General features: G+C 39.8%; 1 protein-coding gene across 1 annotated transcript in view; it reads right to left on the reverse strand.

The window, feature by feature from the left end:
- Positions 1-25,705, reverse strand: part of LOC105921153 (adhesion G protein-coupled receptor A3) — a 277,946-nt gene that overhangs the window by 189,029 nt on the left and 63,212 nt on the right. The window contains exons 7-8 of the mRNA XM_036126251.1: positions 19,004-19,217; positions 3,858-4,022 (exon numbers count right to left, since the gene is read on the reverse strand). Coding sequence (XP_035982144.1) covers positions 3,858-4,022; positions 19,004-19,217 — 379 coding nt within the window. The remainder of the gene's footprint in view (positions 1-3,857; positions 4,023-19,003; positions 19,218-25,705) is intronic.

A 25,705-nucleotide genomic window follows, 5' to 3' on the forward strand; every position in this document is an offset into this window, starting at 1 on the left:
CTCTGTTAGAAATCTGGGAGTCTTTCTGGCTAGTTAGCATATTTTAAGATGGAATACAAATAAGCTCAGTAGATCCCACCTCATAATGTTTCATGTCTGAGGATTTCCTAATAAGGATACCAAGTGAGTCTTCTCTGCATTTATAACATTCCATTTAAACTATTGTTTTCTGCAATGGGTTAAATCAGTTATCGCGTCATCGGCTGAAAATAGTCCAAAATGCATATAGCTTGTCCCTCCACACTGACTTCCTGTGGATTTAAAGCATCCAGTTTAAGGTTTCAATCACCGTTTTCAAAACCCTCCAAGGAAATTCACATGAACACCTTACTTTCTTGTCTTAGTCTGACTTGTCTGACTGTGGTTTAATGGATAGAGTAGTTGTCTAGCAATCTTAAAGTTGTGGGTTTGATTCATATTTCCTTCTCCCACATATTGACACATCCCCAGACAAGGGACAACTGACTGCTATGTTGTGTTGGTTTTCTGTGAGTATGATTTGGTGAGTGTGCTAAAGCCTTTTCAGTCATCATCTGGACAGTGAGTGGATGCCCCAGCTTTAAAATTAAAAAGAGGTGAGGGACCTAAAGCCGCCCCATTTCTTACATTGTGGAACGCTCTGGCTTTGCTTATTCCAGGTCCCCAGAACCTGGAAACGTCTTAACTACAGATGTTTCTATTCATTCGATTATATGTTTTTTAATATGCTTATTTTACATATATTTAGTTTTAATGTTACCAAAATTTATTGTTGTGTTTTCTTTTACCAATTGTACTACACTTTGTATTAACAAGAAGTTGTTCTAAGTGTACAAAGGTGTCTAACATTAATAAATATGACTTATTTGACTTAAAAAAAAATATGACTTGGAGTCCTTAAACAATCTTTAACCTGCAATCTATTTAAAATATCTTGAAAAAGTAGAAAGGACAGAGTTAAGAGGCTGTTTCTGGTTTTCCTTTATGTAGTATTTAAATGAGCAATAACCAAAGTTTCATTATTTTAAATAGAAAGAACTAAACAAATGGTGATGTGAAGAACTAAAGGTAGTTTATAGATGGATTATGGGATGGCGTCATGCAATATCTCTCTGTATTGTTCTGCAGTCTCTTGTTTAACTTTTTTGAGTTACTTACTTCTGCACTAGACATGTTTATCCAAAAGGTGAGGCCGTTTTAATGTTTATTACCCTTTGCAAATATGCGCATACAAGGCAACAGGTGAGAATGGGATGAGGGTGGGGCATTGCAGCTGGAATGGAGGTAGACAGAGGCTTTCTCTCTATCTACCAATTATATATCGATTTGGAGTCATTTGGTGTTTTCTTTACATGTTTAGGTTTTATGCACTGCTTAGAGTCAAGTTTCACAGGCAATAGCTATTTCTCGTCAGAGAGATGAAGATTCTGAATTGAAATGTGAAAGTCCTGTACAATAATGTCACAAATTATGATTGCTGCCTTCTTTTAGGATAACCGTGTAATAAGAAAGGACATTGTGGGACAAAAAAGGTTTCGCAGATACCGTATCTGCATGTACCTAGACACCTGGATTTATTGATGGTTTAGTAAATGCAAACACTCTCAGTTAACTTCATCTCTGGAGGTTCTAATGCTAAAAGAGATCCCTGTTTGTGGGGGGAAAATAGGTTGCATACAGTTTAAAAAGGCTTTTAGACTTGATAACACAAAAACACACAAGGTCATCTTATAGTAACAATGACAATAAATATTGTGGTGACATAAAAAGAAGTGAAAAACTCATCCAAATGGAGATACATATAATGTTATTTTTCAGTTACAATCACTTGTTTGTTTACAAAAGGAAAACTAAGAGAGCTTTCAATTCTATTCAATTCAATTTAAAAAAAACTTTATTCATCCCTGAGGTAAATTAAATGTTGATGTAGCTCATTTGGTCAAGTAGTTATTATAGATGCTGATGGCTATGGGCAGGAAAGATGTCCTGTGGCGGTTCGTTTTACAACCAATCTGTAGAAGCCTTTGACTGAAGAGACTCTGTTTTCCAATGACAATGTCATGAAGAGGATGTTCAGGATTGTCCATAATGGTCTTGATTTTTATACAAAATCCTTCTTTGCATCATCGTCTCCAGACGTTCCACAAGCGTACCCAGAACAGAACCAGCCTTCTTCATCAGGCTGTTGAGTCTTTTTAGGTCCCTGGCTCTGATGCTGCTGCCCCAACAGATGATGGCAGAGGAGATGACTCTCTCAACAACAGACTTAAGGAAGACATGCATCATCTTGCTGCAAACCTTGAAGGATCTTAGCTTCCTTTCTTTGCAGCTGCCTGGTTGTTCAGGTGGTAGCACTGTTACTCTGCAGCATGAAGGTCCTGGGTACAAATCTGGGCATGCTGTCTAGGCCACCACTACCCTCCGGTGGTGGCCTGGTGGTTAGAGCAACATGCTTGCATTAAGAAGGCTGAAAGTACCTGATTTGAACCCCACGGCTTGCCACTATGGCGACGTTCACACTGCAGGGAAATTCAACTCAAATCCAATCTTTTTGCCCATATCCGTCTTTCTCATGGCAGTGTGTTTGGCGCAATTCCGATCTTTTCACCCTGCAAAAAAAATCTGAGTTGTCCCACGTCTATATGTGGTACTAATTTAGATATGTATCAGATTTTTTACAAAGCTTCCGCAGTCTGAACGGTCAAATCGCATTTTATCCGTCTTTCACGTCACTTTCCTGTCTCTCACTACACATCCACATGTAGAAGTAGCAGTTAACGCTCCATAGAAGACCATTAATAGCTGTGCTTTCTTCTTCTTACCTTACTTCGTCTTGCTATGATGTATTTTCGGCTCCCATTGCTCAACAGCTTTCTAATAATAACAAGGAGAGATGCCGGCTGGTATCCATTTTCTTTCTTTCTAGGTTTTTTTCAACAAATCTTTATGGAATTCTTATAGAAACAATTACATTCACCATCACTTCTGTAAAAGGTGCTCTGCTGTGTGACGTCTCCTCCTGTTATTTGTGCATGTGGATCGCTTTGCGGTCTTGAACCGTTCACACAGCAGTTTGATGGCGGTCTCATTTAATAGTAGTATGAACGGCCAGGTCCAAAAAAATCAGATTTAAGCAAAAAAAAAAAAATCGGAATTGAGCATCAAGACCTGCAGTGTAAACGTAGCCTTTGGGTTCCTGAGCAAGAACCTTAGCTCTGGATTGCTCCCCAGGCACTGTAAAAAAAAAAACAAAAAAAAAAAGAAAGCTGCCCACTACTCCCTAAGGGTTGGTTAGATGTAGAAGACATATTTAGTTGGAATGTACCATTGCAATGACAGATAAAGATATTTTCTTCCTGTATGTAGTTTACATGTTTTCACATGCATGCGAGATTCCCTCCGGGTACTCTGGCTTCCTCCCACAGTCAGAAAACATGACTGTTTGCCATTAAGTTTAAGTGTGTGCATGCACTTTTTGCAATAAAATATATTTTTAGAAGAGATTCTAAAAGTATATTGTGATTCTTTTATAAAGCATTCAATTATGTATATTAGACAGATCCTTTTCCCATTAACAGCTGACAAGGAAATATATTTTAATCAATGATATTAGTTAAATTATAAACATATAAGTCTAATGGTTCACCATTTATGAAGCTTTAGCATACTATTTAAATATATGTATAAACGCTTTCTGGAAAAAAAAACAGCTGCTAATATGAGCATATAAACGTTAGTATCAGTTTGATCAGATAATGTAAGAAATGTGTAACGCTGACAAAACATGTTTTGTCGTAAATGAACCAACATCATAATGAAGTAAAGTCCACAAAGCTGATTATAAAATGTCAAAAACAAATGGCTGCAAGGTGACTCACCTGAAATCGCCCTTGTTGTTGGAAACTCTGTCTGCAGGGCAGTATGGAGCCGAAGTCTCCCTTACAACTATTTCCATTTGCCGAGAAGCGTTTCCTCTGGAACTGGTCACCAGGCACTCCCAGTTGCCATCGAGGGCCATATCGATATTGGACAGGATAACCTCGCTGGAGGAGAGGAGAGAATTCACAGTGCATGAATGCAAACAGTCTGTTTTGTGGCTCGAGCACTGGCAGATCATCTGTAATCCATATCTGTATATGGATTTCCATTCATAATTAAATGTAAAAACATTTCCGGAGGGTTTGGTTTTAAGACTTAATTATGTGATGTTTGGATGATTTTGGGATTAGGCTGATAAATGCAGTCAAACACCAGAGACAATGTGTGTCTCTCAAAAGTCTAATTCATTTTAAAAGATCCTTGTGAGAGTGTGTCTGTATGAGTATGTGGCAGCTTAAAATGTTGGCTGTGACTTCGGATGATCATTACTCACGCTTATCTGTCCTACTCGGAAATTAAGATTCATATCTCAGCAGAAAATGTCTGATTAAACAAAAGATGGGGAAACAATGACAATAGAAAGCATTCAACAACGAGACTAATCTTGAGGATTTTTGCTCATTCTGAACAAAGAGGAAAAGTCGGCAGAGATGACAAAGCAACGGTAATAATTACCATTTAAATATTGCCTTTTCATAAATTTGGTAGCTGTTTAAACCCCAAATCTAACACAGCTGGCATAAGATACAACTGTAAAGTTCGTATTGTTGGCCCTTTAAAAGCAAAATTCACAATTAATTTACAATAGTAACATATTTAAGCAAGAACTGTTCTTGGTAAGACCACAATCAAATATGCAGGAATCAACACCATGCTTTAAAGTTTAAATAGAATAAATACATAAAAAAGTTAAAATTACTTATTCACTTAGGATAGAAATCCTCTATTTTGTTACATTCACTTTATGCATTGATATTGTAGGGGCTGAGCCAAAATAATTATAAAATCAGATGCATCTGATAGCCATAATATGAGACACAGCATGATGTCCACTGCTATAAACAATTAGTCCCCTTCCCTATTGACCTCTTTTGTTCACTGCAGGCCAACGGCACCGGAGAGGCGCTCTCTTTTCCACAAACCACTCCCGTGAACAGGGTTTGCACTGGAGGGACGAAGCGACAGTGGACCTGCATGGAGTTCCAAGACACGCCAACATCTTCGCAGGCTGGAACAAAGCTAAGTAAAGTCTGCTTTCTGTGAAATCAACATCAAAACCTAAGCAGCCCACCGCCTTGTAACCCGGCTGTTTGTGATCTCTTTAAGCTGTTGAAGGAAAGCTGCTCGGACAACGTGTGAAGCAGTTCCTGAGGCAAGAAGAATCCAAGCTACGCATCCCCACAAGCCATGCGGAGATCCCTGAAAAAGCCTAAAGCTGGGCATACACTGTATGATTTTTTGCTGAAACTCGGGCCGAGTTTCAGCTCCATTGTGCATCCTGCATCGTGTAGTATACAGCGGGTAACGAGGGGCGATTAACCTCTCACGACCTCCTCCTGATCAGGAGTCGAACAGTTGGGTGAAAGTCAAACATCTTTGAAATTCAATCGGACCTCGTGAGGTGATTGTGAGCACCTCCTGCTGTTGAAGCAGAGCTATGAGTCGATTTCCCCTAACCTCGCGCACTGCACATGGGCAAATAAGGAAATTCTTCTTCTTCTTTTCAGATGAAAACATAGGAGTGGAGAGAAGAATGGCGGCGGTGCGTGTGACATGGAGTCAAACTACGGAGGAGAATGTCATAGAATTGCCAAAACAGTGTGTTTCATTCCAGTAAGCCACATATTTAACAGTGAGCATTGACCTCCGTCTTTTTCTTCTTCTACTGTTTACATTTGGCTTCCTGAAAGACAAGTCTGAGTAGCGCCATCTCTCTATGGGGCTGAGTCCTACGTGGTTTTTAGATGTACAGTATGAGCATTCAGGTTGCATCAGAGCGTCGGGCCGTACAGTAAGAACAGAAATGGAGAGCAGTGAACTTTTAAACCCTGAGTTTCCGTCGTACAGTTTAAGCTGAATCTGAGGACAATGGTTGAAAATATCATACAGTGTATAAAATAATCCATTCTGGGAGGAAGGCTGTTAACAGCCATTTTCGGCTCTTTCCCACACACCACCCTCCCGCTGTTGTGTACATGGTTCCTTAGTTTCTCTAATCTTGATTTTGTTTAGTAGTTTTAGTTAGGTTTCACTAGCCTGGTAAAGAAGAGGCGTTCATTAAAGGATTTTTTTTATAATTCAGGTAAAAATTATATAATAGTGTTGTGTGGATAAGCATTTATTTCTGTTCATAAATTCTTATACCTGAAGAGAAGTTGTCCATCATTACTTCCATATGTGTACAGTTTTACAAACTTTTCTACCTTTGAGGATATATTCGTGCATTACAATTCAACTGGGAAAACAAAAAAAAAAAGTATGAACATCGAACAAGTCGTACAAGTCGTGACCCAAAACTAAGGTTTTGGGTCACGGCAGAAGGCTGTGCAAAGAAAGCTGAAGATAAATACAGATCTAATTTTTCATCACCACAGTAAGTCCATGCCTACATCCAAGTCCACCAAGAAAATTATTTAAGAAATTGAAAGCTTTGAAATAGCCGAGTTACAGTCCAGAACTACGTCTAATCAAAAATCAGTGGGGTCACCTGATGAGGGCTGGAGAGAAGAGATAATCTGATATATTTGGTGCGCTTCAGCCAGAAATACTGAGCAAATACCACCAAGTCAAGATGTGGCATCCTCCTCATGCAAATACAGACTGAATAATAAAAAATAGCAAAAATTCAAAAATTAGCTATATGCAGCAAGCCTATTGCAGACCGCCCCCCCCCCACACACACACATTATTGCCATTTTAGCAGGTATTACAAAAAGCCTTTAAAAGGCTTTGAGTAATTAATCTATATAATATGTTTTACTTAGTAAACTGAGTTTTAGACAAATTAACTTTTCAAGAATTTCTAATGTTTTTGATATGACTTTATATGTCACATTAAAAGTAGAGAAATTTTTTAAAATACATAATATAATCTTACATTGTACAGGGGTGTGTTCACCTTTGAGTTCCACTGTACTACTCAGCAAAAAGCTCACCAAAAGTCCAAAGAACACAGCTCAGTCTGTCCTTTGAATCACAATTTAATTACGTGAAACGTGTGTGTTTAGTTGGAGGATAGAAAGTGGAGCACAAAGCCCACATCAACACAGCAAGTCCCAGCATTGGCACTTCTTATACTAATCTATTCAGTTTTGAGTTCCACATCAAGGTGCAAATCTCAAAAAGGGAAGTGAGAGAAAGACGAGCAGCACAGAGGACACTGAGCATATCATGTTTTGTCACTGCATTGTGTTTATGATGTGAATCTACAAGGAAAGGTAACCTGTTTATTCAGTGGCATCCCAAATAAAATCGCACCAATCTCTCATGGGAACTCATCTCCACTGCTGCTTGTTTAGAAGGTGAGAAAAAACAGGAACCAGAGAATGTTATGATTCACTGCACCAACGACGCAGAAGACTCTGCTGTCATGAGGAACTGTTAGAGTTCAGTAAATTAGTTAAGTGAGGCCAGAAATCTTACTTTTGTATTATTTTAAAGGGTCTAGATCCGATTTTAATGTTTGATCACATCAGGGGCTACGCACCCAGTGTGTCTGGGTGTGTATCATGGTGTAAATGTGTATGTTATCTAATTTAAGACAAAGGCAGCTCTTCACAATTTTACCGGGTTTTACACTAATCGTGAATTGCTCTGAATCAGAGCCTTTTAAAACCTTTACTTACAGGTTTCCAAGCAGATGAAAACTGTTTTGCAAACGGGGATTACACTTTGAAATAACATGAAAAAATTTGGTTAAACTGTATAAAGGTTAATATGTGTAATTATATAAATATGGAATTAGACATTAAATCAATGTCTCCCAACCAGTAGCACACAAATTTCACTGTGGGATAGATGCGGTCTCTAAAAGGGCAAATGTAATTATTTTAAAAACTTTTGTTTCCAGTTGTGTTCGACCATGTAGCTTCCTAAAGGGTCAAATTGAAGAAATATGTAAAAAAAAAAGTAAAAGAAAAAAAAAATGCAAGCACAAGTCAGGTGCAGTCAGGCCGCATTTGTTGTGATCACTAAGGCTGTGAACGAGCATAACCGTAAGTTGGATACGATGGAACGCAGGCTGGCTGTGGTGGTTGAACTCAGAGGAGAGATGGGATAAATCTGGATGTGAAACGCGGAAAAAGACGAACAAATTTGGAATATTGGATTCGCCACGTGGAGCAAGCCACAAAGGACTTAAAGCTGAGGAAAATGTGTGCAGCTTTCTTCTCAAAACAAAAAGTGTATTTGGATTAGGCTTCCCCACCTTTCTAAAACTCCCATGGATGTTATGGCGAGAGGGCCCAGAACTACTCTCCCTGCTCCCCACTCCCTCCTCCCCCGCGGACACCTGTGGATGCGTTCATAACTGTGGTGCCGGTTGATAAACTTTCAATCATATCAAGGACAATGGCCTCTGGACAGTGTTCATGGACAAATTGCACACATTCAGTCACACACACACACAACTGACGCCCATAATCTACATGGACTTACATGCAACACGTCTCCAATGCAAACCCTCTGCATAAATGTTGTCTCATCATATGTGCTTTTCTCGTGCTGAGGTTTTTTGATATCTCAAACTGTCCCCTTTAAGGATAAATTGTGAAATATGCCTTTTTTTTTCCTCTCCCTCCCCAAATGTGTCTCTTTCCACAGAGTTAAAGGCAGCGCTCTATGGAAGCCGCGGTTCAGTTCTTGGATGGGTAATCCAAGAACTGAACCGCAGCTGTTACAGCACTCTGCTGTGGAAGTACATGTTCATTAGGACGCTGACACCGGACTTGCTTCACATTCTGAATCAGGAGAGCTGAAACGGAAGAAATTGACGAAGCGATTGCATAACCTTTCCTAAAACTAACTGTATATGCTCTTTTTCATCCTCTAGACTTGAAAAAACAGCTCAGAGTTTATTAGCTGCAAAGTCAACGACAAATTTAAAGCAACTGCTACATGCTCATCTAAGAGTAGTGAATGCTGTAAGTCAATGACTCAATGCAATTTTTTTTCAAATAATCTGTATGATTCAATTTACTTGACTCTAAAGTGCCTTGAGATGACATGTGTTGTGAAGTGCCGTTATATAAATAAACTGAAATGAAAAAGGCATAACGTGACAAGATTCAAGACAGGGCTAGTGCACATGAAAAATTATCATACATAAATAAAGTGATTTATGTTTGTGACTCAAACAGTGATTTATGTTTTGAAAAGGTGCTAATTAACACTACTTATTCACTTTGAAAAACAATGGAAAGTTTAAAAAAAATTAATTTATGTTCCAGAATTTCATGATTTTTTGGGTTTATGCCTCTAAATATAATATTTGACCCTAAAGACACTTTCATCTGAGTATCAACTTAGCTTTAAACAAAATCTCCTTATTTTTCCAAACCATCCAAGGTCAATTTTGGAATTCAACAGTTCAGAGCATCTAGCGTTCTTTTATCTGAAGAAGTATGGAGACATTTTTCATTGCAATGCGAAATTTATATATTCTAAACACATCATGTACATACTGATTTGTGAATCAAAGACTAAACCTGGTGGTAATGCTTTTGAGTTTCTGGTATTGCTCAAAGACTCCAGCAGTCACCAGAATACCCATCAACGTCTGTGTTCACTATGAAATATCTTAGAAACGATAAAGGAAGTAGCTGAAAACACCTGGGGCCAGCTGCTTTAAACTGACATATTTACAGGGCAATACTTGTTCTCTGCTATCAATCTCAACAATTATGAAGTCCAGGCATGTCCTCAGATAGCGTCTTCTACTTACTCCCATCTTAGGTAATTCAATGACGATTTAATATGATATGCTGGATAACTAAATGGATATGACAATAAAGGCAAATGAAGGCAAGGATATAGCCCATCAACTTAAGTGTTAGGGCTATGGAGAACGTGTTTCCTTACACAATTGTAGAACGATTTAAGGTATAAGTTGCAAAGAAAGCAACAACACTATGAGACAGTAAATCAATTTCAAAATATCCATCTCTCAACGTTTCCTAAACTAGGGCATTTCAGCAGAGCATATGACCATGAAGCATGACTACAGGTATTTATAGCACCAGAAATTATATAACAGTAAACCAAAGATAAGACCAAAATCATGGTTTACCTCTTATCAGTAAAATTGTGTTTAGTCATAGTCTCCCTTCTTTATGCATTTTTAAAGCATGTCGTTTAATTATTTCCACTTCAGAATATCAGATAAGAAACTGCATGTGTAGACTGTGGAAGGCGCAGAACTGAAAACTGGCTTTAGAAAAAAATCTCGTTAAGGACTCGATAGTTGTGAACAAGCCATCATTTCACCAGTTGTTCATCTGTTGTTTACCACATGCCACAAACCACTTTTTGATGGTATTGTCAGCAATATGGAAACTAGAAGGAACATTTTAGCTAATGATTTTGGGACTGAAAAGTAAATTATTTAATTAGTGAGTTAAAGTGTTATTGTTAAAGGTCACATTAGTGGTCCTGATGAAATGAAGAAGTCAGCCACTACCAAGTACTGAGAGTGAGCAAGGCAGATACTGAAAAGTCGGGTAAATAATAAGCCCAACGTTTCAATCCTGTCATCGGATATCTCACTAATAATAGCCAACCCAAAGAAAGAGTTAGAAGCCACTGATGTCTAGACATGGAAGCTCTAGGCAATGCGTGGCAGGTTTTACCAAAAGTCCAGCACCCAGAGAGTGTATGCCAAAACCTTTAGATAAATGACACAGAAACCCAGTGTGTGAAGACTACTAGACTACTTTAACCATGGAGAGACCTGCATGGTACATAGGACAGATTCAGGAATTGGCAGATATCGAGATGTCCCGGACCTAGCCAGAGAGGGTTGGCACCACAGAGGTACTAATCGTGGCAGCACAGGAACAGGCTCTCAGCACAAGAGGAATCAAGGGGGGTCTACCACATCAGAGAGGACCCATGATGCAGGCTGTAAAAATATATCCCTGAAACACAATAGCTGGAAGTAAGATATCAGCAGGTAAAAGTATATGGATTGCCATAATCAAGAGACCATAATGGTGTACAGGCAGATCTGTGATGAGTTTGAGCTGGAAGTACTGCTGTCAAGGTGTAGCACACAAAACCCACAGTGGTTGAGAGTGAAAAGGCTAACGTCCTGGGAGACCTTCACGTGCAAACTGATGAACAAATGATGGCTAATTAAACAACGTGGTATTGGGCAAAGTCGAAAAGAGGGGAGTAATGATAAACACAACGATCCTAAGGGGCAGCAAAATCAAGAAGGCACATGAGAAGATGCCCGTATGGTACACTATGTGCCTCCACTTCTCTCTAACAATGATCTGTCTGCAGGGAGAACAGTTACATCATTGCTGAGCATGTGCCAACTCACTAAATGCTGGGAAATGTACAGAGGAATACTGACCGTACTAAACCCCAACCACCAAGTCTCACTTCACCTCTCCTCCTGCCCCTGTCTCCTTGCACAAAAAGTACATTATTGTACACAAGATATTTTTTTCTGACATATCACAATCACACATTACTGACCTGTTAAACCGTGAAAAAAAAAATAAAAAAATAAGAAGAGCAGAGTGGCTAGTTCAGTTTTCAAATAAAATCATCAAGAAAATACAGGAAAAAAAAACAGTGTAAATAACTCTTATTCGTCTGATTTTCACAAACTGAAAATCGGATGAAAAGGGCCGCACACAAGCCACACACAAAGCCCTGACCTACATCCACAGTAACACTGCATCATTGTGGAGCAGTTCCCTGCGGGCTCATTAGAAACATTTATGCTTCTGCGCAGACATTCATCAAATCATTTACATAATGTTGCTTATGAGATTTTAAACTTTTAGTATGAGCCCGCTATGCTCTGAACGTTTCAATGTAGTGATCTTCTAATTACAATCTGCTGAAAATAGTGGTTCTTTTTTTCTTCTTTTGCTTGGAAGGCAAGTGCATTGTAATGTACACTCATAGCCTCAAGGGTAAGCACAGATGTAATCTAAAGTTCAAACAGACATGGGTGGATACTTAATTTGAACACACAGGCAAGAGAAATTGTAATAAAAACTGACTTTGGCCATGTAACAGAATTCCATGCTGATCTTTAAATTATTCCACATAGTAGGCTATATTATGTCTATCTTCACAGATTAGTGTCTCATTTTGTCTTTTTTTAAATCGTCTTTCAACAGAAATAAGATTTTTTTTTTTTTTTTAAAGACTTAAACCAGCAAACAGTGAAGTGATGAAACCAGTGGTAAAACTCAATGCCATGTGTGAAGATAACCCAATCCGGTTTCCTTAGCAACGCATGTAAAAAAAAAAAAATTAAGACAAAATGAAAAACACTTAAAATACCCCTAGATGGGAATTTAGAAAGCACAAAGACTGACTTTTAAGATTGTGCCTTCTTAAACATTGAGATTTTTTTTTTTAACTCGTTCTGGCTTTAAAATAGCGGACTTGATGTTTAGCTTAAGTTGCTATGCACAAGACAGCGTTCTAGGGGTGCTGTGGGGTATAGGAAGCTGGGATAATTTCATGGACCTTGTATGCCCAAAGCGAGAGCTGTGCCTGAGTTCTGGATGAATAGTAAAGCCTGTCGCCCTGTCCATCTGAGCTGCTTTCTTGTTGCCAGTTTTGTTTACATGGACAGGATCTTGTGGTATGGTCATTTAGAGTAACGTATCTAATAGGGACATCAGTGTCTAATATATGCTTTTTTGCTGATGATGTGGTTCTGTTAGCACCTTTAAGCCATGTTCATCAGTGTGTAGCGGAGCTGTTTGCAGAAAAGCAGTGAAGACAGAGCAGAGCCAAATAGCGATGCATCCAATTAACTAATCTGCCTGTCTGTATTACAACCCTCATCAACGCTCTGTAGATACGGATTATAAGTGGAAGAATGAGATCTTGGACTCAAGCACCAGAATCAAGAGAGATTCCTTCACCTGGTGGTTAAACTCTCCCTTAAAAGAAGGGCAATTAGCTCCATTATCCCAAGGACAGCCACCACTCCTTCACATCAAAAGAAGTCAGTTGAAATAATATGTCAATTTGATCAGATTTCTTGACATGTCCCACTGGGAGAGGAAAATCATTGCGAAAATCTGACCTTTGGGATCTTTGTAGAGATTGTTGTCTGGGTTTCCCCTCTGGATCTGTTACCCCAGCAGCTCAATGGATAGATGGATGGATGAGTGCTTCAGAAAATGCTATACGGAGCAATAAAGAACCCCCTTTCTGTTTATTGTTTTATATAGTATGCTTAAATGCTTAAAGGATGATTGAAAATGCAAAGAGCCTTTTTATTCTTCCCTGTGCTTTTGGTAGTATTGCCAAACGGGTTCCTCATTTTGCGTAAGATTAGCCTGATTAAAATGGGGAGGATTAAGAGAGATACATCCCAAGTGTCTGCCGCAGCTAGCTACAGGGCTCTAAAGTGTTTGATTAATGAAACATGAATCTCAGGCTGGTCCCACTTCTGCCTCTAGCATAGCTAACACTGGGAGTTTGGCCTGACACCATTACTCAGCAGGAGTTTGGCCCACGTCGCAGAGCCACCGGGGCCTCACGGGGCCTGTTTCTTCGCCGCCGCTCCGTGTGAGAAATGCAAACGGAGAAGCTTATCAGCCCACCTGCACCAGCGAATGACAGCGCATGATGACACAGCACAGTGTGAATTTAAAAGAGTAGGGAGGAGAATCATTAAAAACACAATGCCATTAAAAAAAAAAAGACATGCCAAACAGATTGAATTTTACAAATATCACATGGCAAATTTACCAAGTGGTAAACCTGTCGCGTTTTGCTCGTCTACACTGGCAACTCGCCAGGCGCATCCTAAAGCTGGGACCAGACAGAATTTAGCTGAGCAAATACGCGCTGAACGTTTTGGGTTCACCTTCAAAGAGGTCACTTTGCAAGGCTTTGGCACCACTGCTCACTCTGCTGCAACTCTGTGCGACAAATCCAGACAGGGGCTTTAAGCCATGTGCTAAATCCTGTGTATTCAGCCTCTCCCCTCCGATGGGCCAGAGAGGGCAAGGCTGACTGAGTCAGAGGACAGTCAGCCAAGGTGAACCGTTTTGACATGAGCGTCTTAAACTTTAAGCACAACACAATTAATAGCAATTTGCATGCATTTTCAATCTGTATGGGGATCGGAATAGCAAAAGCACAGATTTCGAGTTGCTCCTTGCAGTTTAAGGTGAAGCAGAGGGGAAAAATGTGAAATTAAGCTTGTGAGCCGCACACTGTTGTTGTTGGAGCAAGCTGTGTTATACATTCATCAATTATGGAAATAATGTCTGATTTTTGCTGGGTTTTTTTTATTTAAGGAGGGAGACGTTCTCGGGTGCCAAAAGAAACACGACCCAAATTAGTTCCACCTGGGGTGCAGAAATAGCATTTTGGTCTCTGGATGTAGAGAAGCAAAAGTGGGATTATGTGGAAGGAGGGCTAAACAGAATACACGTGTTAAGGGATTGAGACAAACAGAGGAGGATTTTATTTTAGATTTAGAGGACAGAAGGAAGCGAAACACCTTACAGTAATAATATACTGTATCTGTAAGTGAAGTTTTAGGTTCTTCAAATAAATTTTGCTTGTAGTTTCAGGATCTCAGTGGATTTTGCGCTTATTTGATACTGAAGGTTAAAAGTTGCGTTCAAAACCTTGAATCTGATTTGGAATGTTAGACAACAAAAACAACACAATGAATCAGATGGTTTACAAATTCTCAGCTTACTGATTTAGCATGATTTTGCCATCTTGCAAAATAATCAAGGATTTTCTTACGGACGAGTAAAACACGGCATGGCATAAATCCGTCGTCAGACAGAACTAGGAGAGCCTCTGCAGAGTCCTGGAGAGGTCTTTTTGGAAGCGTCAACAATGCAGTAGGCTCCTCATTAAGTGTGATGGAGTGTGGGAGTTTAATGCTTTTGGCACATCGCTTCCTGCCACTGCTCTGGCAGCAATAAAAACTACCTCACCAACCAGCTGAAAGAAACAGTCCACACCCTTTAAAAGGAAAAGAGACTTCCATATTCATGCCAATTGCACATAGAGATCAGTATGTTCTGTGCTTCCTGCAAACCTCCAAATTGCGCGTGAAGGCTACATTATAAAATGGGAGCTCTTGAGGCTGCTGTTGAAATGCATGTGATGTGAGGAGCCGCTTATCGGGTTTATAAAACCCTTTCACAATAGTTTAAAACTTCAGGTTTCAAAATCTCAGCCTAATCCGTTGAGCGATGAATAAAATCGAACCGATTTTGGATTTTGTGCACATGATTTCCTCCTTTCCGCTTGCACTCACTGAGACTTGCACATAAAACATTGCTCCAGGATGAATTCACCGCACATAATGAACCCACCCAGAAGGTTGCAGCGTCTATACAGAAAACCCGCTCACCAGCATTCTCCCACGGAACTAATAAGCTTGTAAAAAACGGACGTGAAAAGAGCTGTTCCTCTCGCGGACATGCTCTTTGTGGGAAAGCAGGTGACAATGAGGTGAGGCTCATGTCACAAAGAAACGGTAAAGACGGCGAAGACGATAAAGATGCACACACCGGCTAAATGTGGATTAGCCGACACTAACCTCATGACACACGAATGACATCAGCATGTTGTAAATGTGGAGCCTGGACCTGAACCATAGCTTCACATGCCTCAGGTTTGGACGTGGTAAAAAACAATTTCATGCCATTTTTTTTGGTAACAGCTCGGCTCATTTATTCTAAGATATCCATCCTTAAAGTTTAACTGAGGACGTAACAGTATCACGTTTATAACTTCCACAATGTCACAGATTCCAGGAACAAATTCTGAGCAAAGCGATAGTGGTGTTCTGCAGTGGATAGTGGATGTTTAATAAATTATAAAGAAAAATGTTTAAAACCTGATGTTATGCTTTATGTTGTATGATGCGGATGCATTTCTCTGCTCAGTCACTGAATGAGTGCTAATCAAATTTGCAGCGTGACAGGTTTTGTATTATTGCAGTCAGCCTCAATGTTTTTTTTTTCATTAATACAAAACCTTTTTGTGAAAGTTTGCTGTTTTTCAAGGTGTTTAACTAGTTATACCCAGCTTCATAGAATAATTTATTTGCTTTGTCTTGTTGCATTGAATTAAAGTGAATCGCATCAAACTGTTTGTTTTCCATCTGTTTATGTTAGAGACCATACGTGTGTCCTAATGGGGTGTGTAACTGAGAATATATACACAAGGTTTGTAATACTTTAATAGAAGGAATAAAATAATTATTAACCTTAAATGACATAAAAAACTAACTTTTTTTATCCAAATGGCAAATTTGGATCAAAGATGTATTTCCAACGTTGCAATTACGCATGATCTGTTGCTACTTTAGCAGGTAAATTGAGCAATTACAAAATTGTCATTTGAAAAAGGGGCATCATCATTTTGCTAAAACATTTATTTGAAAGATAAAGAAATACTAGCTTGTGTGAGTATGATTAAAAAAAATAAACGGCTATCAATTACAACAGATCTGAATATAAATATAAATTTTGCAGTGCTTGGAGGGAAACATGCACAAGCACTGTAAAATGAAATTAAATTGTTTCCAATTTAAATAAAACATATACAAATAGTTTAATATCATAAAATACCTTTGTTTGAGCTATCTGATGATCTGCACGCGTCATTGACAAACAACAACAACATTCAAGCCCTGTTGTTAGTTTTCCATCTATGACGATGTCAGAGACTACAAGTCAGAAGAGGCAACAGTAAAACTAATCAACAGCAATGTGCTCCGGCATCCAAACCCTACTCCAGCACGATTACCTCAAATGCATTCCAAATAAAAACACAGATGCACACGCACCACGGCCACATGGGCAGTAAACCCCCCAGAAAACAAAGGCAGAAAGAGGATAGAGGCTTGTGGCAGTCGCTCAATAAAAAAAAAATTGCAAACTTCTCTGATGCCGGCCCGCTTTATCACCTCAATTATGATTCAGCATCTGTTCCTTTTAGCGTGTGATCAGCGAGGGCCCTCCCAGCGCTCGTGGGGCAGACTGGGCGGCCGATCTCAAGAGACGGGTTGTGGATTGCTGTGAGGATTTGGAGCCATGCCAAGCCAATTCTGTTGTGTCCTTTCAAGGGTGGCAAAAAAAAAAGGGAAAACCCAAAATCCTATGAATGAGCGAAGAATAAAAAAAGAAAGGGTATATGTGTCTGTGAATCCCGCCTAGTGGAAACGTTACGGCGTAACGTCAAAGTACTAATTGGGATTTTAACGAGTTGACAATCAACTTTAACCTATACAGTTGATTGTATGTGTTTTTCAGTTCCCTCTATGATAACACTAAATACAGTGGAACCAATTTATTTCAGAAGTGTCCAAGTTAGTTAGAAAAAATTAGTGAACAGGCAGACTAATTAACAAAAAGGATAAAGTTGTGAACAAATCTAAATAAGGAGTATATTTTAAAAGTATATTCAGTGGAGCGCTGTTTAAATCTGTCATCTGTAAATGGAAAGAGCGACACAGCCACGTGAAATTAAAACCCCTCTTAAACTGAAGCAGAGAGGGAGCACTGAGGCCCGTGGTAAGTCTGGAGGAGCCGCAGAAGTCCACAGCAAGAGAAAATCTGCCGACAGGACAACTATCAAGGGTAAAGCGCACCTGCAGCTTGAGACATGCATCAAAGATTACACGCCATCATCTTCTGTAAAACAACACACGCTGGTAGCCAATGCTGCAGGGCGTGGTCTGTTCAGAATCCTAGATGCTCCTAAATAGAACATAAACATGCATCCCCTTTTTTCTTCCTCTATGGTTGTATTGTAGCACCATGTCTAGTGTGAAAATAGTAATAAATTAACAGGAAAAGATAATTTTTTTTAGACCAAAAAATTTAAATATACATCCTGATGAGGTTCCTTTCTCAGATCCAAAGTACTTTTAGAAAACGGCAACCTATAAGCGGCAAATTAATATGCTTTTCATTAGGTCCACATTTTTTTTTGCATCAGAAATTTATTTTTACTCATCTGATGCAATATTTTAATCTTTAATGTTGTGCTTTCATTAGCTGTAAGCAGATATTGATCATAAGGAAAGGAAATAAAGGCTGGAAAACATCTGTGTGCAGTTAGTCCATTTATGTTTCAGCTACTGAACTGAATTACTGAAATACTTAATCCAAGTATCATAAGTGTGAATGTGTGTGTGTGTGCGTGTGTGTGTGTGTGTGTGTGTGTGTGTGTGTGTGTGTGTAGCGCTAAACAAAAATCACAGTGGGGTACAAGGCGTCGCTTACGATGTGCATTCCAAGTCACTGATGAGAGAAGTCCATGAGAACTTTTACCTAATGAGCGTTAGGGGCCAATAAGCATGTGGATGAAGGTGCTCTGGTCAGAGGGAACCACAGCTGACAATTTTGCCCCACATTCAAAACGCTATGTGTGAATAAAAACTAAGCACTGAGCATTATTCTGAACTCAGAGGAAGCAGAATCATGTAAAATTGTGATCAGCGCTACAGTAGACTGGCTGAATAAAAGCATGTTTACGCGTTGTGGCGGCTCAGTCAAAGGCCGGACAGGAATGCAATTGAGATTCACTGGCATGACTGAAACACAGTTGCTCAGAGACGTTCTTCATCCAGTTTAAGCGAGATTGAGTTGGATGAGCAGGGAAAAGCTTCAGTATCTAAAGGGTTAAACCTTTTTTAGATTACTTAATAAATGTAGAAACCCACCTATCGTCTTGGTGGTGGTAAATCACATAACATCCCCCCGAAAAACATTCAAATCTAAGGTTCAAACTTAACAAAACATGCACACAAAAAAAAGGTTCAGGGCTATGTAAACTTGCATGTTTTGGATTCTTTAAGCGACATTTCAATCTTCCCAGCCTACTGACACACTGGACGTTGTATGTGTGGAAGTGCAACCAGCCAATCAAATCGGCGCTCAGCTCACGCTTCCTTGCGTACCTGGTGAGCAAACAGCAGTCGTGAAGCAGAGTCTTCTCCACATAGATGCCCGTCTCCTGCTGTGTGACGACGGCGTGGCCATTGTGACGCCATCGCAGCTCCACGGACTGGTCCAGGTAAGAGGCGGTGCACTGGAGGGGTAGCTGGTCGCCACGGAAAACCAGCTGCCTCTGGGAGGGGATGAGCTGGAACAGCGGCATCTCCAGCGGACCGTCTGTGGAGGACAGAAACAGGAGAGGGACGTTTAGCCTTTTCCAATCCTACTGAGGTGAAAAAGGGGGAGAAAAAAGACACAGGAAGGTCATTCTCTACTTTTTAAAACACATTTATGTTAAAGACAATGGACAGATTGATGCACACCTCCACAAAAGCCAAAAACATACAGACCAAACTGTGGTCACGGTCAAACTCCTCTTCATGTGTCTCGTCACTGTTGCTGAGCAGCGAATCCACAGGTTCAGCCTTGGGAGCTTTTCTGACTCTCTTTCACTGCAACTAAGTTAACAATAGAGGCCTTGAGCAAAACCAGCGACAGGATTCTTCACCGATGAGAAGGGTGAGTCCATAACAAACTCAAGAATCAGTCTGCAGAAGGGCTTCGACTAAATTAGAGAGTGTGGGAGAACGCTGGAAAAGGCCTGGTGATAAAATGACAAATGTTTTTAGAGTCTAAAATGAGAGTCTGAGGTTGATGGGGCTTTTTTTCTTCTTCTGGCCTCCAAACTATCCGCAGAGTGAACCAACAGAATGTGATGACAGCTGAGGAAAGCGAGTTGGCTAACAAACGACACAAACACACATCGGATTTAAATTTTAGGCCCAGTCTGTATTAACATCCATCCTTAATGCAAAGCCGTACAAAGTCTAGCTGATTTAAAATTCCCTTCAGGATTCACAGAAGCAAGCCGCGCCCCTGCGAATTTGAATTTTAGAGGCATTTCGCTGACCAAATAGTGACTTGTAGCGCGCTAAAGACGCACAGTAAGTGACATTTACATGAAGCAGAGGCCATCTTTGGCATTTTATTCTGAAACTGGCAGAAAAAACTCACTGTGTCTTTCACCTTTGAAATCAATTTCAAACATTGTTTTTACATCTGGCCTTCCCGCTCCATGTTTGACATAACTGTTGCAACATCTTCTGTACTTACACTTGTATTCACAACTTTATATTATATATTTATATCCAAATAGTTTTGGAAAAAAAACACTATCTGACTAATATTCCTGCAAGTTTTTTTCTTTTTTCTTTAACGGGTACATGACTTTACTTCCAGCTCTGTGTGAGTGTGCCTTCAAATTTCTTAATATCTGTTAATAATTCAAATAGTGCAGTCAAGCCACTAATTTAAGACACATAGACCTACGAGTACAACTTCATTTAATGATGATACCCTGGGTGTGCCGTTACACCGCACTGTCGTCATCCGAGAGAAGAAAGAACTGCCAATGAAAGCAGAATCATCTAGTGAGGCCGCGCGTGTAGCGCAGCACATTAGCTCTGAACTTCATGTCTGGGGTGTTGCTCTCTCATGCCAGCAGTGTTGTGAAAAGAAGAAAGCGGCCGGTGACATGTATTAAACAGATGCCTCCGAACGCAACACGGGAAGCATCTGATGTTGCCAGGAAGCCCGGCACGCTTCTCTGTTCCCGCTCATCTGCAGCCAGCAGATGACCCGGAATCGCGGGGTTGGAATGTGTAGGGCAAACTATTCGTCACACTTGAGACACTGCAGAGCAAGCAAGTATACAACATTTTTTTGCAGAATATTTCATTTCCGTTTCACTTTTTGTAACATTTAGGAATTTTTCAGCAACAAAGTTCATGGGGGTTTTACGCGCTAGACCGACACAGAGCAGCCCTAATTGCCAAGTGGAAGAAAAACGATGCGTGGTTTTTAGTTCTAATTATATATTTTTTTAACAAACGGATCTGGAAAGTGTTGAAATTATTTACCTGCATTTGTCTGTTAAACCAAATCCTGTGCAATTTTGAGCTCAGAGCCTTCACGTGTCACCTAAATGAATAAATAGAGTTCACTAAATAGTGTGCCTTTTAATATCAGTACAAACACAGCTGTTCTGTGAAGGCCTCACAGGTCTGTCAGGAGCTTTAAAGAACAAACCGCCTCATCAACACCAAGCAATCCAGCAGATAAGTCAGGGATGATGTCGTAGATGCGTCTAAAGAGGAGTTCTAAAACATTATCTCCATGTTCAAACACCTCATGAACCCTTGTTCGATATGCCATTCAGAAATTTTGAAAATGCAGCACAGCTGTAAACCTACATGGCTGTCGACCTAAACTGAACGCAACGCAAGGAGAGCCTTGATCACCAAGCAGCCAGCAGGGTCTCTGTAATTCTGGAAGAGCTACAGAGAGCCCCAGAATAGGTACTGGACAGCAGAGAGCCCCAGCTGTCCAACACCTATTCATCACGAGCACAATGAATCCCGGCTTTACAGTCGAGTGGGCAGAAGAAAGCTATTGTTAAGAAGTCCTTTGTACGGTTTGCCACGAGCCATGTAGGGGACACGGCAAACATGTGGAAGAGGGCGAGCTGGATAGAGACCAATAAGGAGCCGGCAGCACGCAGAACACGGTGTGAATGAAAAAACTACCACTGCAACGTCTCCGGTCGCATAGTGAGACATGGTGGCGGCAGAGTCACGCCGCGGGATGCAAAAAGCTGGTCAGAGTTGGCGAGAAGGTGGATGAAAAAAACCTTAACATACAACCAGAACTACAATGGAGTGGTTCAAAACAAAGCACATTTATTAGAAATGGGTCAGTCAAGGTCTAGAACTAACGCTAATGGAGAATGTGTCACGATACTTAAAAAACGGACGTTCGCACAAGCTTTCAGTCCGTCCTGACTGAGCTTGAGCAAGTCTGAAAGGCAGAATGTGTGGAACTGACTGTAGATGTGCAAAGTTTGTAGAAAAATACCCCAAAAGGCTTGGACCTACAATCTCAGTGACAGGGTGTTATGCAGAGTACTGAGTCAAGTACTGAAGAAGCTGAATAACAATGCAGTGTTCCAGGTTCTAATGTGCAAAACAGTATGAAAACCATGTGTCAGTTTCCTTCCGCTTCACCGTTATATTATGTTTTATTCCTGGTATCAAATCTCCAGGATATCCATTAAGTTTGTGGCTTTAATTCAATTCAATTCAATTCAATTTTATTTATATAGCGCCAAATCATGAAACATGTCATCTCAAGGCACTTTACAAAATCAAGTTCAACCATATTATACAGATTGGGTCAGATTATACTGATTGGTCAAAAATGTCCTATATAAGGAATTTTTAATGTGACATTATATGTGACATTATGGGGACAGTTCAAGGGGAGCCAATACTTTTGCTAGGGACTGTACCCATGTATTGTCATCATAAAAACTGCACTGGGGGGAAAAAAAGAGTTAATAATCATTAATATTTTCCATACTAAATTGAGTAGTTGGGGTATATTTAAATTCTAAGCCATATTTGTTTAGTAAAATGTTGAATAAACTGTTGTTTCAGTAACCAAGTAATATCACGCACACCCTTAACAAGCTTCTGGATGGTGCACGCCGGTGAGCTAGTTTTGTGTAAAAAAAAAAAAAAAAAGTGCAGCCACTTGAGAGGGATAAACATCAAATAACATTTAAAACCTTGCTCTAACAGCAGCGCGCCGCATCCAACTGCAAACCGCTCGTTGCCAAGTGAGCAAACGAGGTGGTGTAAGATGAAGTTAGCGGAGAGTGTTGTACGAAGGCCAAGAATTGCAAGAGCATGGAGCCCATAATGTTATCACTGTAATCCCATAATGGATGCTTTAGGGCCTGAAACGAGTGCTCTTTGTCCTGCCAGTGGATTCCTCTCTTGGCTCTTTGTCTGGGGACTGTGCAGAATTAGCCTGTAATTGCTTTGGATTGTTTTTGACTAAATGAAAAACACATCCGGTTAGGGTCGGAGGAAAATCAGTCTACGACGTCTATGGTTTAGACACCTTTGGATAGCACCAAGTGTGTGCAAGAAAAAAAACAACAAAACAAGGACTGCAGGGGGGAATCATGTGCATGATGCACACCAGAACACATATCTCCTAATTAGTTTGCTGGAAGCGGTGTCACGTTGTGCACACAAGCGCATCTTCTTGTGAGATGCCTGTAGTTCACATTTACGCACACAAGGACAAAAACACACTGGCTTTTTTTTTTTCTTTTTTTTTTCATTCCCAGGCAATGTCCCCGGCACAACCCAGATATAAGGAGAGGGGAGGCATGATTCTATTACATATGAAATACAATTCCCCGGTGGACTGCCGAGATAGAGAAAAAAGGGGGGAAAATCGAGGGAGGGATAAGGAAAGGCTGGGAAGACAACCACAGTTTCAGATAAAAGAAGGTACAGACTGCTGGATTTCTATTGTGCTCCATAAAGAAGCAATTTTAATGTCTGCAAATATCTCCCTCTGATAAATTAGCTACCCTAATATTTTTGTCTTTTGGAGTCATGCAAAGAAAGTGAACCAGTTGCATTTTTTCCACACTTTGTCATGATAAAATCCCAAACTTGACTGTGTTTTACTGAGATTATATCGTATATCAAAACAAAGTAATGCTAACCTGTGAAGTGGAAGGACATTTTTAAGTGGTTTTCATAATTTTCTTTACAAATAAAGTCCTGGAAAGGGTGACATACATTTGCTCCCCTGATTAAAATGCTGTGTAGAACCACCTTTCACTAAAATTACAGCTGCAAGTCTTTCAAGGTGTGCCTCTACCAGCTTTTCACATGTAGAAACCAAGAATCTTTTTGATTTTGCACAGTTATGTTTGCGAAAAAAAGATTAGGTGAAACAAAGTAGATTCAGCTGAGCACGATTCTGCCACCACCATGTTCCACAGTCAGCATAGTGAGTTCAAAGCGCTTTTCATGTACTTCAGTTTTGTTCCAAAGCATCTTCTTCCACCAGTTTAGTGTATTGTCTAAATATCTTGTGGCAGATTTTAAATTCTACTTTAAATGGCTTTCTTTTAACAGTTTTTTTTTGTCACTTCTCAGAAATGGCCAATTCTGCAAACTAATAATTATTCAGTCAACATATTCTTCCAGCTGTGGATGCCTCCAGCTCCTCCAGAGGAACCAGGGGCCTCTTGGCTGCTGCTCTGTTTATTGGTTCCTTGGCCACGTTTGGGTAGATTTGTGTTTGTGCCACATTGGATTTAACACTGCGCGAGATGCTTATTGTTTGGGATATTGTTTTATGATCTAATTCAGCTTTAAAATTCACCACACCTTCAAAGCTGACCTGTCTGCCACGTTCCTTTGTCCCCATGATGGTGGTTGTTCACTAACATTCTCAAACAAACATCTGGCCTTCACAGGACAGCTGGATTTATCCTGAGAATAAATTTGAAAGAGGTGGACTTAAATAAAAATTTGTACTACTTCTGAAGATGACTGGTAACGCTGGATTGTATTTGGAAGTATTAAAGTAAGCAAGGGGAATACAAAAGCTCAACCCATATTTCAGACTTATAATAATAATAAAAAATAAAACAATGCATTGTTTTCCTTTCACTTAACAATCATGCAATTTGTGCTGAATTATCCCATATGAAAAAACATGGATGGATGGATGGATGGATGGATGGATGGATGGATGGTTAAAACATTTAGAGAATTTTGAGCTCATCTTGTCTACGTTGTACTGAATTTGCCAGCAGCAGCTGAGGGGAAAAACCAGCGAAGTGCAAACAGTTTGAGGGGTTTCACATTCTTTGCTTCTAGCGTAGTTATTCCTAAAGATAACTATGCTAGAATTTGAATAAATTACATTTATTTCATTTGATTTATTGATTTATTTGAATTAGGACAATGCACATTCATCAACATGTCAGCTTGAAGCATGAATGCAAATATGCCAGAATTAGCACAACAGCTAATTTGCATCCGCCGTCCTAAGGCAGGTAAGAACGGTGAACATTAAACAAGACACTACGAGAGAGAGAACAGAGTGGACACAAACAGATAAGATGCCAATAACAAAATCACAAAAAAAATAGGTCAACAGGCCCAAGGAAAACAGATCAATTCACCTGTGAACACATGTCTGGTTAGTTTTCAGCCGATGTTTCAAGGATATTTAAAAACTTATGTAGGTTGCACAGCCCCTAACATGAGCTGGCAGTGTGTTCCATAACTGTGCTCCTCTGATGGATGCAACCATTTGGCCATATTTGTTCCTACGCCACTGAACATTACAGTCTCCTCTGCTTAAAGCTCTGGTGTTTATTCTAGTAATGTTTTTTTTGCTAATAAAATCGGTTAGAGGAGGAGGAGCAAGTCCATTTAAAACTTAAAAAAAAAACGGTACGCATCCGAAAATATCTGATGACGTTCAAAGTCTAAACCGTTGTACTTAAAATGTTGCAATAATGATAATATAAAGGCTTTTTGTCAAGAACATTCAGAGTTTTCTTGAAGAGAGACTGTAGGGGTTTCAGAATGGCCTCTGAAGTGTGAGACCATGTGGTCTGGCAGTAGTTTATATGGCTAAATATCATGGCATGCATATAGGTTTTTGTTGATTCAAAAGTCAGAGAAGGTCTTATATGTTTAAAGTTTAAAAGATTAAACCTAATTATATTTGAGATTTTCTTTACATGCTGCTTGAAACTTAAATTACAATCAAAAACCACCCCA

This window comes from Fundulus heteroclitus, chromosome 22, assembly GCF_011125445.2.
Source record: "Fundulus heteroclitus isolate FHET01 chromosome 22, MU-UCD_Fhet_4.1, whole genome shotgun sequence".
Taxonomy (NCBI): domain Eukaryota; kingdom Metazoa; phylum Chordata; class Actinopteri; order Cyprinodontiformes; family Fundulidae; genus Fundulus; species Fundulus heteroclitus.